The sequence below is a fragment of the Gallinula chloropus genome (genome assembly GCF_964237585.1).
Source record: "Gallinula chloropus genome assembly, chromosome: 3".
Lineage (NCBI taxonomy): Eukaryota > Metazoa > Chordata > Aves > Gruiformes > Rallidae > Gallinula > Gallinula chloropus.
In genome coordinates, this window is record NC_140087.1 from 87,982,630 (window position 1) to 88,000,509 (window position 17,880).

General features: G+C 42.9%; 1 protein-coding gene across 1 annotated transcript in view; it reads right to left on the reverse strand.

Annotated features, from left to right (window-relative positions):
* SH3BGRL2 (SH3 domain binding glutamate rich protein like 2) overlaps positions 1 to 17,500 on the reverse strand; it is a gene marked incomplete at its 5' end in the record, with an annotated part of 41,622 nt that extends 24,122 nt beyond the window's left edge. Inside the window, one exon of the mRNA XM_084261390.1 lies at positions 17,456 to 17,500. Coding sequence (XP_084117516.1) covers positions 17,456 to 17,500 — 45 coding nt within the window. The remainder of the gene's footprint in view (positions 1 to 17,455) is intronic.
* Positions 17,501 to 17,880: the final 380 nt, after the last annotated feature.

The window sequence follows — 17,880 nt, forward strand, 5'->3', positions numbered from 1 at the left end:
AGTTAACATAAATGGGACAGAGCAGGCAGGTTTTCCACTTCAAATCTCTTCACAATCTCAGTGCCTGGTGCCCACAGAGCTGACCTAGGAGACTGGTCTTCTGTCACAGTTCAGCCCCAGGAACAGCCAGGCAGCATTGCCCCTCATTCTGGGCAACACTCCTACAGGATGGGGAGAAGCAGACAGGACCCCCCACAGGTTGGGGCAAGGGCAGTCTGCTGGCACAGCACAGGGAGGGGGGGCACAGCAACACAGACCCCACAACACACAAAGGGCAATAACACAACCCTCTTACCAAGCAACCAGAGGCACTACCTGCACCCAGCCCATCCCTAAGCTGCCCCTCCCTGCCTGACCCCTTTTATGGGGACCTGAGGGCACGGGGTATGGGAAACAACAACTCAGCTCACCTGTGCTGGCTCCTTGGGAACGCGAACTCTGTCCTGGCTGGCACCAGGCCATCTTCTGATGTGGACTCTGACCCTCACCCACCTTCTGAGGATAAGCCATTCCCTGGGCTTCAGTCCTACTGCCTGCAAGGGGAAGGAGTGACTGCGGGTGACATTCAGGCTGGTGAGCAGCATGTGTAGCACTGGCTGGCTCACAGCCTCTTCATCCTGGCACTGAAGGGACCAAAGGCCTAACCTCAACTGTCCTTAACTGATTGCAGGCAGATCCCAAATTCTCTGCTTCCTAACACAAAATCTCATCCCCCCTAAAAACCACTCAGAACACAGATGCTGAAAACAAGGCTTTGTGATGAGCATCTTCTAAGCTGACTTGTCAAACACAAACACATTTTAGAAGTCTGACACTGAAAAAAACCCCAAGCTGGAATGCATGCCCAAGTCCACCTCAAAGCCTTGTTTTCACAGGCTGGCATATGTCTACTTAGACCTGTGCATCTAAAGATACAGATGGTCCTGCTGGTTCCCTTCTCTCTCTTTCAATCTAGTTACTCCTTCCTGACCTCTGCCCTTACTCCAGAACTGCAGCAGCCATGTCACTGATTCAGCTGAAAACTGAATGTACTGCATTTGGCAGGGGCAGCTTTCAGGTGCAGTCTGATGATACAGCTAAGCAGATCTCACCACTGGCTGTCACCGAGACAACACAATGTTCCTCCCTCCTGCCAAGAAGCTCCTGCAGCTTTCCTTGCACAAGCATAATGCAGGAATCGGGGGAACAAGGGAAAGAGCATCAATAATGTCAGCACCACAGTCTCATCAGTTTATATCAGTAGCAAAACCACACCAAAGAAAATGGCTCAGCAGACGCTGACCCATGACCAGCTACAGGTATTTGAAATACGAACTGCATAAACACTATTGTGTTATATAAACACAAGCTCCAGCTCACTCCCACAGCTGAAAATATCAGATGGGAGCCTCTGCCTTCACAAGTCATGCAAACATAACCCAAGGGATGGCTGCAGTGTAAATTGCAGATGTCATATAGTTGCTGCAGAGGATTTCTAATCTCCGCTTCTCATACAGATGAGGCTCAACAGACACTCCCAGGCAGTAAGGAGAAACTACGCTGTAGCGAAGAGATGCAAGCCCCAACCACATCAGACCAACAGAACTTGCAACAGTGTTAGCCTACACATACCTTAGAAAAGCAAGCTGCAAGGTGGAGGCAAAGCCTCTCACAAACATGCTATAAGCTTCAGGTTTCTACTGTGTTTCTGGTTTAATTCAGATGCAATTAAAAACAATTTCACACATTCACCAAGACTGACATGCAAATCCTGGTGGTACTGTTACGTTTGGAACCTGTAGTGACAGGTTTCCTGCCAAATTTCTCTTTCTTTGCCTGGCTTAGCAAAGGAGCACACAAGTGACCCCTGGCAATTCTTACTGCACAGAGATGCCAGTGCTATTGAAAGACCTTTAAAAAGGTTCATATGATTAATTCATTGTTCTTGGCACAGGAAAATATAACTCAGCTATGTACATAGGCAAAAAGGAAATGAGAAGCTGTAGTGAGTTGAAGGAGGGTAATAAAGAAGGAATTTGAAAAAAAATAAAATCACCATTACGAAACTATTCTCAAAGGTAAAGTACGTGGCTACTTGCCATAGCAAATACTGCATTACATGTGATAAAAGAATAAATACATTATATGTGGTAAGTACAGTCTCCTCAAAACAGACCTCCAAATAGCTTACAACACCCTCAACACTTCATCCTCCAAAAAAGAAAAGTTCCAATATCCTAAAAACTGGGGACAGAACGTTTCAAACTCAAAAGAAATAGAACAGACCCTGATGAGTGGCAACATGCAGCCTGCACTGCCCTGGTCTCCTGCTAGCCACACTCTTCTTTTTGCCTACAGAGACACAATTAAGGACACACCACATGAAATACTCCATTGAACTGGGAGGGCAATCTGTTCAGCTTCACACAAAGTAAGTTTGCAGGTCGCTGCTGAGCCACTCCTTAGCAAGGCACTCTGTACACCTTTACCTCTGTGCATGATCTGTATGGTATCTTTGATGGACCCCAGTATCTAAGCAATGCAAGTAAAATTTGAGCCAGGTTTGTTTCTAAAAGACTCCTAATCACAAGCAGTCAGCAAAGGAAAACATATTATTTTATTTTTCAGTAAGTGTACAGAAGACAGTAAACTGCTCCATGCCCAATGCCAGCTAAGCTTGTATTTTCCTCACCAGGTGTTGCACTATGAAAAAATGCATTTGAATCTATTTCTGTGCATGTATGCCTATTACAAGCTGAAGGGAAACGTTTCTTATTTAATATAGTTTGTAAGAAACCATTGGTCTATGTGCAACAAGGTAACACTCAGAAACCTGAAGGAATCTTTAGGAAGTACAAATACATCTATGTCTGCACAAAACAAAAGCTGATGGGAGTTTGCTCAGGGGGGTTACTTGGTATTATTTCAGTAAGCATAAAGGGAAAAGGATAGACAGAAATGGAACAAACATAAAAAGGGGAAGACCAAGAAAGGAAAAAGAGAAGGTCCTACAAAAGTATCAGCTACAGGCAGTGCTATGCAGGGTGCCTTAGAGCTATGTGCAGCTGAGAAAGCCTCTAAAGTCACCCCTAAGTCTACTTCCTTTGATCTATTCTGTATTTCAGGAAAAAAACCAAGAATTGCCAATGATGTACACAAATGAAGTAAGTAATTCTATCATCATTTTCTTCTTGCAGTAGGAACAACATGTTCCTACGGTGTCGAAAATCCATTTACATGTGAGTCTCTGATGGACTGGAGAAAAACAGATGCTATGAGACCCAAATCGTGGCTCATTACTTCCCATCAAAAGAATAAGAATACCATTGAATCGGGATTTATCTTCTAATTAATGATGTTCCATTGCATCAGTGTGAAACACAAATAAACAAAAAACTGCACTGCTTGTGGAAATAAATTTAAAAAAAAAAAAAAGGCTAAACCAAACTGAAACTTTGGAACAGGGACTGAACCCAAACTTGGAAGTCCAACTGAGTGGATAGGCAGGCAGTTCCAAATCAGAGGGACCCTGACAGACTAGCAGCCAGAGGACTGAGTGAGAAATGTAGTAAGAGGATCCCAAGCCTAGCCTGGGAAGCAGCAGGTGACTGCCAGATGAAGGTCAAGATGCTGGTTTTTCTAGTAGGGAAGCTTGCAAAGCCTACCAACCTACCTACAACAAGAGCCTCATTCTGTAGAATTACACTATCTTGAAAACTTTTGCCTTTGTATTTGAAAAAATACACACTTGAAATCATATTTTTGCTTACAGAATCTTTCCTGGATATACGTATGTTCTTGGGAGGGCACCAGGATGGCATACTGGTTCTTCTTCAGTTGGGCTTCTAAAAAAATAGAGGGCAAATTACCAGAGCAAGCTGGTAATTTGGTCTGGTTTTAAAAATTTCTTAGCCAGCAGTAAGGCAAGAAGCTTCCAGATCATTAGAACATGCTAGGAGTTGTTTTTGTTTTTTTTTTAAATGAGGTTGAGGATCCTAGTGGCTAGCACAAAAGGGAAGAGAAACTTTGAGCAGACTGGAAGATACCAGGGATTCATAAAGCATACTCTCAAGAACTTCTGATGTGTCCTGCTTCCAGCCTGGACAGAGTTAACTTTCCCAAGCAACCAGCACAGGTGAGAGTTGTTGTTGTTTTCCACACCACATGACATCACACACCCATAAAAGGGGATCAGGCTCAAGGGCAGTCCTAATGCAGTCAGGGTGGTCTCAGGGTGAGGTGTTCTGTGTTGCTGCTTGTCATGTTGGTAAGTACCCAGTGTTATCGCAGCATGTGTGTGTTCTACCATGAGTTCTGTTGTTCCTATTTTGTGGTGCTATATCAGTAACTTCCCTTATCCCAGCCCAAGGGGGCTTTGATCACCCTCCCCTGGGAGGGGTGAGTGAGGGGTTTCAGGTGCTCTGCTACTGCCTGGGTCTGAACAACAATGGGATGGAACCACCTTGTAGGAGCAGAACAGCTCATGTCAAAAAACTAACAACCCAAACACTGGCTAGCAGCTAACTTCTTGCAACTGATAGATGTTTTTGTTTGTAACTTACCATATGTTTCAGTAATTCAATAGAGTAGTTGAAGTGTTATTTCTGTGCATTTTTCAACAGAAACCTCCTGAAGTTGCCAGAGAATAATTTAAGTCTCCTGTTTAGCATTCTACATTGAACTCCTCCTCATACTTCTCTCTTTTGTCGAAATGACATATTTATAGCAAGTATTTTACATCATGAAAAAAACCTTTTCGATAAGCAACATCTATCTTCTTTTTCAAAATGTATACCACACATAAATACAAGCATGATAACTGCAACTCTTATTAGTTCAGCTGCTCTAAAGCTATCTCCTAATTAAATCCTTGTTGTTCTTTGTTCTCCATGTTATAAGTTTGCTTTTTTTTATTTCTGTAAGTTACTTGGCTCTGAAGAACATACTTTGCTTCTCAGTAAAGTCCTAGTTGAGTAAGGTAGTTGAGAACTGTCAAGTTCTGAACTATTGGAAACTCAGTCCTTGGTTCTGCAGTGAGGAACAGAAGATGGACCTTTCAATCTCACAGTTCCTCCTGCAGAGTTAGGAGGGTGAGGAACAGTTTGCTGTCTTCCACATGGAAGTCAATGCTGCTGTAGGAGAAAAGCTGCAGACTTGAGATGTCACTTTAACGTGAATCAAGCTGACCCAGTAAAAATACTATTTTGTGGAGAGAAGAAAAACAGATTAACTATGTTCCTTTTATTTTCTTAAGATGCATACGGTGTTTGGAAAATGTTTAAAGCTTACTGAAATGGCACTGAAGAGAGCAGCTTTCTAAGCTGGCTTTGGGAAAGTAATTAAATGCTGTAATACTGAGAGTCAGCAGTGTGCCCTGGCAGCTAAGAGAGCAAACTGCATCCTGGGGTGCATCAAACACAGCATAACCAGCTGGTAAAAAGGTGATTATCCCAATGTATTCAAAGCTTCTCTGGCCTCACCTGGAGAAGTGTGTGCAGTTCTAGGCTTCACCATTTAAGAAAGTCCAGAGGAAGGCAACAAAGCTAGTGAAAGGGCTGGAAGGGAAGTCCTATGAGGAGCAGTTAAGGGCTTTGGGGTTGTCTAATTTGGGAAGAAAGAACCTGATGGGAGACCTCACTGATCTTCAGAGTTTCCTGGGAGGAAGGGAAATGCTGATCTCTTCTGCCTGGTATCCAATGACAGAACACCTTGGAATGGTTTGAAGCAGCGGGGGATGTTTGGACTTCATGTTAGGAAGCACTTCTTTACTGTGAGGGAGGTCAAATACTTCTAGGACCAGACTTTCTAGAGAGGTGCTTGATACCCCAAGCCCGTTGGTCATCTGGACAAAGCCCTTAGCATGCTCTCATGTCTTGTCAAGCAGTTGGACTAGATGGTTGTTGTAGTTCCCTTCCAACTGAAATAGTTCTATTCTGAATTCTGCCAGAAGAGTTTAAAAAAAATCCCTCAATGAGATTTGCATACACTTTGTATTATATAACATGTTTATCACCTAAACTTAAGATGAAAACACATTTACCTTTGTGGCATGGTGAGTCAGCAGAGTGTGAATTCTATGTATTTATCAGTCACACTGTTTTGTTACAATAAAGCACCCCCAGCTATACTTTCTGTAATTACTGCAAGTGATACATAAAAGAGAATTTTTGGCACTAAAAAAATAGGTCATATTTCTTGTGTCTCATTAGCTTTAAGCATCAAACCCAGTGGCATAGGAATACTTATCTATTAGAATGGATAAAAACACTTGGCAGCCCATGAGACACATAAGTAATTGTCCTTGCTTTGTTGGGGTGGTGTCTCAGTTCTGTTAGCTCAAGATGCAGGTTCTGCTGGCCATCTCCTACCTTACCCATGATGCTGCACCCTTTATATTTTGTCAGTCAGGACCCACAGCCCAACACCCAGTTACACACAACTGCAGTTCCAGCTGTTTCTGAATCAAGAACTGTTTGATGAAGAAAGGGGAGCTGTAAGATGCCACATGCAGCAGCATCTCCTGCCAGCATGGTAGACTTCCAAAGACACATTAAGGCTGGCTCCAAGATCAGAATGCTGTTCCCATATAACCACAAGGTCACATCCATATTTCTCCCATGTGACTACGGTTATCCTTTCATGAATCTGAGAGAATGGTAAGACCCCTTGGAAAAAACATCCAGCCTTTCCCTAAGAAGGACTGCACTTGCATTTGTTTCTTTGTTTTCTTATCCTGAGGGATCAAAGATGATATGATTCGAAAACACTACAAAGACTGAAAAACAAGTTTGTGAAATAAAGCTGTCAATATCTTCACTGTTTTATCCACACTGCACAGATGTGTCATTCTGCCAACTATAGGTGTGCACACTCCTGATAATATGGTTTAAAATAACAGCAGTAATGGCAGCACTAGTCATTCAGAACTTGTGCTAAGTTTTAGCAGATATTTACAGGCTTTTCCCAGCAGTATATTAAATAGCAACAGAAAAACACATTTTCAGCTTCAGTCAAATGTCAAATTTCAGATAAAACTGGACTTATGACTGCAATGTTCTATCAGTATGTTTTTATAAGGCTAAGGTGATGGATTTTGTTGATGCCATTCTCTAAACTAGGGCTGACTGCCACTGCTATTATTCAGATCAATAACAGAATTACCTTTGACTCAACTGAGAGCAGAATGAGGCTTCTAACTTTGTTAACAAAGGTCAGTGTTGTTTCTCTTTGAACAACTGCAACTATTTCTGTGTAACTTGTGTGTTCTTGCAGCTCTATGTGCAAATTACTACTTTCAGTCTTCTGCAGCCCCAAACACTGCAGCAATCTGATTATTACCCCATTAAGTGCAGACATGACTCCTGCAAGGACAGCAGGAGCCATCTCCACATAGCCAAAGGTATGCTGAGTAAAACCCACAGATTTTTCAGATTCTCCTGGAGCCCAATGGTGGGAACCTTTACTAGAAAATAAGCCTTGCTGCAGGGAAGCCAGACTCATTGAGCAGGAAGGGACTGATTGCACATCAGGCCTTCAAAGGCAGCTGTCTTTGATCAAAAACCAATTTTGTATCTCCTTTCTAACTGATTTCAACTTCCTAGCAGGTTACTACTGAAGAATTTGATGTATCCAAATCCTTCAAATGCCACTCCTGCCTCTGCTTCTATATAAACATACCAGATCACTCAATTAGAGATGCTTCTGACCTTAGGAGATGCAGATCCAGATCAAAGGTTTAATGCGTACTTGAACTGTGTTTCTTTCAGATTAGATGGGGATAATTTCACTAACCCTGCAGCAAAGTAATGACAGGATTTAGTTGATGATGCTCTATTGTTCATCAGATCAAAGGAAGCTTTATTTCAAGTGAAGACTAATTCACTTGCCTTTCTCTGAGAAACACAGAAACACAACCTTGTCTAGTGGAGGGTATCCCATGGCAGGGGGCTCAAAATCAGGTGTTTCTTTTTAAGGTCCCCTACCACCCAAGCCATTCTCTTATTCTATGGTTTTAGCACTAACTTACACAGATGACAGGCATCCATGTTTACAATGCCATAAGGTCCAGGTGTTCAAATCAGTCATTTTCTGATAGGACCCCATCAGATGCTGACATTAAATGGAGCAACCAATGTTGAGGCACCAGGATGTTACCTTTGTTTCTCTTCTGGGGATGTGAAAATCAGTGATTTGTTTTTACCATGAACAGGACAACTGGCATATGTTGGTTATTCCAAGGTTAGGGAACATACACAGATATTGATATAGTGTATATATGTATATGCAAAAAAGCATATATGTCCAAACAAAGGGTTGTTTTGCATATTTGCAAGAGTCATTTCTGGTCATTAACTTCAAGTTTATCCCTTCCAGTAAAATGAGAAACATCTTGCATATTTTATGATGCATGGTGGGGATTTATCCAGAGGTAAAGCAAAATCAGCAACAAATCCTGGAACTCTTTGCTGTTAAGATAAGCTCTGTCCTACCCAAGGGAGACAGGCAGTGACAGAAGGGCATGCTGTTACAAGTCACTGAACAGCCTTCATCTCCTAGGACTTTCTCTTCATCAATCAGCTAGCAAAACGGTACCCTTCCTCCATGCCAATTCAATTACTCTACAGTGAAGTACAATATTAAATTTAGACCTAATAAGCCTGTCTACTGTTGCAAGAGACAGTTGTTTTTTCTCATCTCCCCCATTAATGAGATAGCAGTAACTTTTTAAAGAAGGTTCTTCAATGCTATGGTTCTTATCACACCAAAAGAAGGATATCCATGTGCTTTCAGACTCAGTGTCTTCAGAGTGGTGATAAAGGACTGACACCACCTTGAACAGAAGTATTAAAAGATTTCACCTCAAATATTTCAGAGGGATGCCTAAAGACCAGAAAGCAGGCTTTGTATCCATGATTTCTTGCTATGAGACAAACTAGGTTAAATCAGTTGCTGGCATTATGTTTGTACCTCAGTCACTTCTTCCCTGTTGCACCTGATGTTCATCAGCAAGTTTAAGTTGCTCCTTGAAAGATCACGTCACACTCACATGTGTCCTACTGAAATGAGTCAACAGTGACTTAGGCTTCTGAATTGACTCCATCTCCTCATCCACTGTGTCCTGACTAAAGAATATACAAACCTGAGGAGAGAGGATGGAAGCAAACAACCTCATGGCTACTGAGGAACTCAGAAACTCTTCCCAGCAATTGCAACTAACCACAGATTGTTTCCATGGACAGCCATGAGTAAGAAACAATACCTCTGCCTCTGTGTTTCCCCTCACCTTGCCAAGAAGGAAATTCACCAACCTAAGGGACCTGTAAAATGTTACTATCTTTTGTAAAATGTACCAAACATTTAGCTGGTATTTGATCATGGTTCTGGACACAGATTTCAACTAAGAATAGACTCCAAGGACTACAGGACTTGTATTCTTTACTCTTCTTATCAAGCTTTCACACTGCAAACAGGATAAGGATTGCAGTATTTTATTGTGGAGAGCCTCCCTTAGGAGCCCAGTGCTTGTGGCTGCAGGTGAGGAAACTGTTGCCCCTAGTGTATTTGCTAGTAAAACAATACAGTCTTGGTTACCAGCTCTGTGACAATTATTTATCTCCAAACTGAACTTAGATTGCTAAAGATAAGACTGACCCTGACTTTATATAATAAGGAACTTCCTTAAATGCTGACTAGTTTTCCTCCACTCCTAATTTCTTCTGTATTTTCCACTTTTGCTAAAAATCTATAGAATAATTATATTGGAAGATGTACAGAACAGTGTCTAACACAGGTCAACTGAAATATGCTGCATTCTAGATTTAGATTTTGCTTTAATTAAAATCAAAAGCATTCATGTAGCAAGTGGAATGGACTTACTCAAAATACACTTCAACTTTGACAAGACTATTAAAACCAGAATATTCAAGCTATCAGCATATAGGATTTTTTTTAAGCTCTTACAAGTACTAAGAAAGGCAACTCATGCAGGATATTGTTCCATTACACTGTCCTGCTTTGCTTTCTGAGCTTTGGTACTGTTAGGCCTTTGACTAGTATGCTTTCACATTTACTGATATGCTTCCACTGCTGCTTGAATATTATCTATAGATCCTTCAATTTTAAAAATGGGTAAGTATTCAGGAATAGAAATCAGACATAACTTTGCAAGAGCTGTTTGTTTCTAGCCTCACTGTGTCACTGGAATGGTGGTAATTCAGGATTTTTTTCTTGCTTAGAATGTGGCCTGTCAGTCATGCAACTGGTACTTGCTTGCCATGGTTTGCACAAGGGCGGAGGCTTAGGAGTCTAATACAACCATTCTACCAACAATCTAGGTCTCTCAATTTAGTTTGAAGATCATATCCTGGGGTTCATCTCCCCTTATTACTAATGAGGATGTTATGTTTGCAGACAGTACTCAAGCAGTTCCAAGTTGGTGCTGGCAGCCTTGTACAGTCTATGTACATGAATAAAAACACTTAGAACAATACACAATGAAGTCCTGAAGTTTTCACACACATGAGACAACATTTAGGTTTAATGGCAAGCATGGAAGCTACCTGGCTTGGATGAAAGCAGAGTTGGTTGATCAAATTTTGCTAATTTGAATAAGCTTTGGATTGCATTTTACTATTTACTATGATAGACCACATCTTAGTGAGTCTGCAGATCACAAGATTTGCATTAGTCCAGTACTGAATTGAACCCAACAGGCTTTTTTAACACCTCTCTTTCCAAAGACACTAAATTTAAAGAAAGGGAAAAATCCCAGATACCCTGAAGGTCTAGTGCCAAAGTAAGACTTCTTGAAAGACAGTCCAGAAAGGAAGTGAGTATCTGACCTAGGTTTACAGAAAAATAGCTGAACAAGTTTTAGGAAAAGTTCTGTGATGCCCAAACAAACTACAACTCAGTTCATTGTCTCTCAACTAGTCTTTGTGGTTACAAGAAACCAGACACCAAGACTGGGGTCGACTGCCCATGGAAAACATACCGCTTTCAACCTGAATTCACCAGATGAAAGTTGCTGGTATCAAGAGCTCCAGTTCAGCAGCACTGAAGCAGCTGCAGTGATGCAGTGGGTTACAGCAAGAGAGGTGCCTGCCTTGCCCCCCTGGCAGAGTTGTCTCTGCAGGAGCAATGTTAGCACAGAACAGTGTCACAATGACTGCTGTAAAAGTGGTAGCTTGATGTACAACAAAATGGGAATAACCAAAGAATAGCATCTGCTTTTCCTCCTCTCTAGAACGCGGACAGGTGAGTTATGTGCCCAAATTAATTTGTTTTACTAAACATGGAAAGTGAAAGTAATCCAAAAGTCATTAAATTGCATGCAAGTTAGTGTCTGCTGTTTTCCATTAATGTAAACAAATTCAGTTATATGTGACCTCCTGTGTTCACTGACACTACAACCAGGATTATGAAAATTAACTTCCAGGCTTTAATGATACGGGTGGAAGATGAAGGAGAATAGGCCACCATCTGTGAAGGATGTCCATTCATGGACTTGCACTTTGACACTGCTATACTTTATAGAAAACCAAGGAGGGGGGAACGTCATTTTAAGAAGTTGCCTTTTATTACTTATCTGGTTCTTTTCAAACCATGTGAATATATTCAAAATGGAGGGCTCAATCTGTAATGAATATCTTACTGCATAGTTGTTAGAGACATCATATGCCCATACAAAGCAGGTCAGTAAATGGAGAGTCAAAACACACTTCAAACGGTCTTCAGAAACTCAGGAGAACAATACCTCCTTTGAAGTTCTATTACATCTACAATCATAGTCAAAGGTCAGCACTGGTCCACATTGCTCATGACACTGTAGTCTAAAGTGTGTTCTTCAATGTAGTATTATTTCTGACAATCTATCTGCCAAGAAGTAGTGTAAATATTTGAAAAGCACTAGAGCACACAGGAATGGTGCAACAGTTAACTACTGAATACCACAAACAGATGAACTAAATCCACCTGTATCCTTTGGCCTAGGGTTCTTACCTGCCTCCCTCCTGAACATGCTCCTTTAAGTTATCTGAAGCACTCTTCAGATCCTCTTAGCTCATGCCACAGGAGGATGTAACTAGAATTTCGACTTCTGGAAAACAGACTTGAATGCTAGATCCACAGAGGGTCCTCAGGGTGAAAAACAGCTAAAGCCTTCAGCGCTGACCTCCCTGCTTTGCAGAACTCAAGAGCAAGTCTCTCTCCCACAGGAGCCCTGCAAAAGGAGCTGACAAAAGCCAGCAGAGATGAATGTGAGCCACCTGACAACAGGAAACTTCGGGAAGGATGAGGGAAATAATTGTCAGTCAAAGTGACTAGATCTAGACAGTCCTCAGATCTCCTGTGGGCATGAAATACTTGCTAATGCCCAAGACACAGATACACAATGTGTCCTGTGACTGAACAAGGATCCAACTTTTTTCTTTCTGTATTGCTGCTTTTGCTACAGCACTACTCTGCAGGTGCACCACCAGAAGCACCACCATCTTGACCAAGTGGCACAGTATGATGATCATGTGAGATTCATAGATCAGGCCTTGAAGATCCAATTCAACAGGTATATCCTCAGCATGCTGACAGATGTTAGACAACACTGTGGTTATGCATTTAAAATACTGTTCTTTCCCACATAAATAGTGCTGAATCACTTCTAACTGTAAAGATTAAAGTGCTGTTTCTGAAAAGCTGACTTACCTGCTGCTCTGATCTGATTTTTAGAAACATCTAATGTTAAAAAAACCCCATGACGTTGTTTATAATTTGCAAAGCTTAATATCATAAGTAGCTGAATTTCCATAAATCCCATACAACAGGCTGTGGAACCCTCCAAATGACTGCCATAACTAATACATTTTTCACAAAAGGCAACTGTAGCAACCAAATCACTTCCAGTTTTGATTGTTGAGCTTCCGGGGTGCAGAGGTGCAACCTCCCCTCCCTTCACCCCCCCCCCCCCCCCCCCCCGCTTAGATGGATATTCTGGAAGTGATGTATTATAAATTAGTTTATTCCACACCTCTCAACAACAAGCACATTCTTTCTGAGAAGTGCTATGAGCACTCTTGAGTTATGAGTTTGTACAAGAGAGGGTGGAGTTGAAATTCATCATTATCGCTAGGAGACAAGCTTAGCCTTAGGAATGTTAGCATTGTATTTGTCCTCATTACATTATCCAACAGCACATGAACCAAACAAACATAACTGTAATTATTCTGACATGCTGATATTTTACACTGTGATTTAAAGTCCTCCCAAGAAACAAAAATTACAACTTGTTCAACCTCCATAATATGCTTAAAGGCGGAACTTTAGTCTATAAACCCTATATTTGCTATAGAAACAACTGAAGTATAACTGCACCTATCTTATCAAGTTTCCTTATAAAAGAAAAAAAAACCCACCACCCACAACCCTCTTCAGTAACAAGAATCAAAGTGCAAGGTTTGATCATTTAAAAAACTCAGTTCTCTTTGCGTTGCTGCTTTTCCTCCCCAACCATCCTGTCCCTCTAAACATGTTCTCATGGAGAATGTGGCTGAGCAGCAGTTGCCCTTGTATGCTAAAGGGAATTCATTTCAGTGACATGTTTCACATCATTTAAGCATGCAAAGAGCTGAATGGGAAAGTGTTTCATGTCTCTCACTAGTCAGAGATGAAGCTCCAAGTCGATAAGTTATCACTGCAGAGGAGAAAGGACAAGTGAGACAGTTGCTTGAAGTTTCTCTCTTATTTGACAGCCCTTCAATGACATTCCCCTTAACAGATCTCGGGTCCCGTTCCTTAGAGAAGGCTGGAGGCTCTTCTGGACATTTCTAGACAACTAGGAATTCCAGGTGTAGAATTCCTTAGCTCATACTACCAGCTTCCTGTCAATTAGAGCTGCTTTAAAACACTGAATACCATTTAACTGAGTCAATACATCGTAGGGTAGCAAAAGCCTAATTTTTTATTGATAGATTGGAAAACATGAAACATTAGATTACAGTCACCTTTGGTGAAGAACAAGGACATAAACTATTTCCTGCTGAGGGAGAAAAGTAAGCAGCTAATTTTAATATAGCTTTTCTCCTACGCACAAAAGAACATTGATTGCCCTTATCAGGGAGGAGTAGCAAACCCTCCCTCCCCAGTCCTACAAAGAAAGGAGTGCTTTGAAATCGAGACACAGCTTACCAACAAGCAGAAATCCAGGTCAGTAAAAGTAGGAGACAGTAAGGCTTGTAGAAACATGCCTGCCTGCCTATTCAGAGGCTTCCCATTGTGATTCAATTGGATCTGCCTAATGCATGCTTAAAACAACATGAGGCTATTTCAAAATGTACACATACACACAAGGCCTCTCTTCTGTCCCACAAGAAGGTTTCTGGAACCTGCCTACAGCATCCCAACAGGGTAAACCCACCGTCCTGCTTCCCTAACACTGCAGGTGAATGTTTCCACTCAAGCAACAAACCGTTTTTAGGATCTGTGAGGTCTTTTAACACACGATGCATTTGTATTTACATGTTTTATTTTTAAATAAACAACAAAAATAGTTACTACCAATAACCTTTCAGGTGTCTAAGAACCTGCAGATGTGAGAAAGATGCTGAAGGGAGAAGTCCAAGACCAAATGGAGGGAAGGTTCGTATTGTTCTTGGCTTCTTCTCACCCACTGTGTTATTTCCTTTTCTCATTCTCCAGAATGACCCCCAACATATTTTTATGCACTCTTAGAATTATGTATGACTACTGCACATTTTTATCTTCTTTAGCACAAAATAAATTATGCCAAGTATCAGGATCAATAAACATTTCAGGAGTTTCCATGGCACGTGCTATTTCTGTAAACTGAAGCTTTTGCTGACTACACCATCTCTCAGGAATGCTTCAGCCATTTGACCTGGCTATTCTGAAGATTTCAAAAGGAGTCATCCACAGAGCATTATCTCATTATATTTGCTAGGTAATATCATCCCTTTCACCAGTTAAGGAAATTGCTTTCACCCCTCCCTCTCTGCAAATTCAAACCAGTCTTATTCCAGGCACAGAGAGGAAAAGAGGACTGAGAAGTGCCCCTGCTCGAACTGTGTACTGCTGGTGAGGTAACCACAAACCCAAAAGCTTATTCTACAGACTACATGGAGGTTTCACTTTAAGATAAAGAGTAATTTAACAAAATATCTCTACTGAGATTAGGAAAGTGAGTCATGTCACCATGACACTGCTTTTAGTTTATCAGCAATTATGACACAGGTAAGTTTTTGGTCAATTACAGCAGGACACACTCATGTCAGTCAGCTACATCCATTCTCACAAGCAGCCAGCCTACAATTTGACTCAAGCTGACCTATGGATTGAAATTAAACCATGGATTCTGACACTTTTTAGCAGGAGACAGTGTAGGATCTATAAGGGGTACTCATTTCTCTAGATGGGGAAATCATCCTGTCTCATGAATTGCACAGGATCCCTAAAAAAGTAGCTGATGTAGTTTGTGCTGAAGGGTGGAGGACACAACAAGGAATTGTATGACTCAAAAAACTTTTAGTTTCCTTTCACTAATGTTTAGTTTAAAACTGTTTAGAAATGTGCAATACACTTAACCATTCTTTTCTCCATGTGTGGATTCCCACTTAACCAGCTGATGACGTTTTTTTTGTCATTTTCCTCAATCACTTGGCCATGATCTATGGACAACCCCTGCGAAACACACAGTAAAGCACCTTGGTGATGTTAACACTGAGCACGGCAGGAAGGTTCCTAAATGCTGTGGTAACATAGATGAAGAAAAACTGGTATAAAAGACATGTCACAGCTCTGGTCCTGTGTAATAGTACTGTCAATCACTAGGTTTATCTATTCTTCTCTGACTAGGCTGTACTTGGACATAACTGCTGTCCAGATGAAGAAAGTTTACTGTCACCAGAGTGCAAACTGTTACCCATATTATATGTAATTTTTTTTGTTCAACCCAGAAAAAAAAGCCAGCAAATGAACTGATGTGTGACTTAATTGTTTGTCAACCTCAGATTTGGTTTGGTGGGTTAACAAATTGTGAAGGGGGTTACACTGCTGCTGTGAACAGGGTATGTACCTTGCAGGCAGAGACAGGGGAAGGAGAAGGGAGAATCAAAAAACTCCCGTCAATAACCTATTTGCAGACTGATCAGAACAGGAGATATGGGTAAGCTAATTAAGTATGTGTCCCTTTACCCCCTTAAAAGTAAAGTATGAAACTATGCATTATTGTTCAAGCTATGAGGCATGAAATAGAAACTAAACCTAGCAATACTGAGCTACGACAGCACGAACCAACTGCCCGTGTGAAGGAGATGTTTCTATTAAGGATGCTTGATGAACATGGATTTTGGAGTTCTGAAGATGCTCTGTGTTTACTTGGTTGGCTGCTGAAATGGATAATTAGTTTTTATTAGCTGTAATGCTGCCACTAAGCATTTTGAACAATTCCTGCCAAAACATATCACAACACATACCTGTCACCGTGCCACTGAACTGAAAACAAGTATCATGCAGTAAGAGGCTGAAGGAAGTGAACACACAATAAACCTTCAAATGGGAAAATACAGTGCTATATCTTTCTGCAGTGAAAAAAATGCCGCTGCCTTCACTGCTGAAGCATAAAGAACAGCAATTATATCTAAGTCCTTCTGATGCTTCTCATTAAAGAACAAATTCACCAGAATGCTTACGCTCAGATTGCCTCAACAGAGATCAGAGATGTCCCATTATGTGAAAATACGGGAATTCACAGGTCACAGGCATAATGAATTCAAGAAGAGAAAGCTGCAAGTACTTCAGTCAAGCAGAGGACGCAGCCATGCCTTTCAAAGCCAAGTTTGGAAGGAGTTGTGCCTTTTCCAGAGTACGTGTTAATGCAGAGAAGCGCTACCGGCCTGAAGCGCGTCTCCGGGCTCTCCTTTTATTTATTCCTTAAACCCGCAGCAGTTGGCAGGCACCAAGGCACGGCACCTGACCGGGCTCAGCCCGCCGCAGGGCCCTGCACCCCTGCACCAAGGCGATGCACCCCCCTCCCAAGCAAGCAAGTTCAGCCCCTGCTCATCACCCTTAAGACCCTTTAAACACACACAACATTTGTCCCCTACGAAGAGGTTCCACGGGGAGCTCGTTTTGCCGAGGCAAGTGAGGAACAAGTTATGCTTTGGTGGCCCTTCGGGAGGGTGGAGGGGGTGTCATTGTCACCTTTTCCCCCCCCTCCTATTGCACACCCATCCCCGGTAAATTCAGAGCTCCGTTTCGCAGCGCCCCACGGACTCTCGGGTCCGTGTCGGCGTGCGGGGCGAGGTCTGGGGGCTGAGGGCAGGTTCCGCAACTGCGGGGACGGCGAGCGGGCGGCTGACAGCCACCAGGCAGCTTCGCTCCGCGCTGCTGCCTCCGGCCCCCGGAGGCTGAGCCCTGGCCGCGGCGGCCCCGCGCCCCGCTCCTCTCCCTGCCGCTCGCCCCCACTTACCGCCACCGAGCCCGAGGAGGAGGCGACGAAGACGCGGATCACCATCTTCACCTCATATGCCGCGCTGCCACCGCGGAGACGGGACCGGACGGGACGGGGCAGCGAGGCTGCGGAGGCGCCGCTCCCCCGCACGGGACGGGGACGGGGACGGGGACGGGGACGAGGCCGCCCCGCTCCGCCCCGCCGCCGCCCCCGGAGGGCGGCCGCCAGCTGCAGCACCCCCTTCCCCGCGGCGGCAAACCCTTGCAGGCAAGCCGAGTCCGGCTCCTCGCTGACAGGAGACAAGCGATAACGGCGAGAGGCGGGAAAGGTGGGGGCGGCGCGCAGGGGCCGACGGGCGCTGTAGTTCTCCCCGGGCGGGGGACAGCGCGCTGTTCGTCGTGCTTCGGCGGGAAAACCGAGCCGAGCCGGCAGTCTGCGTGGCT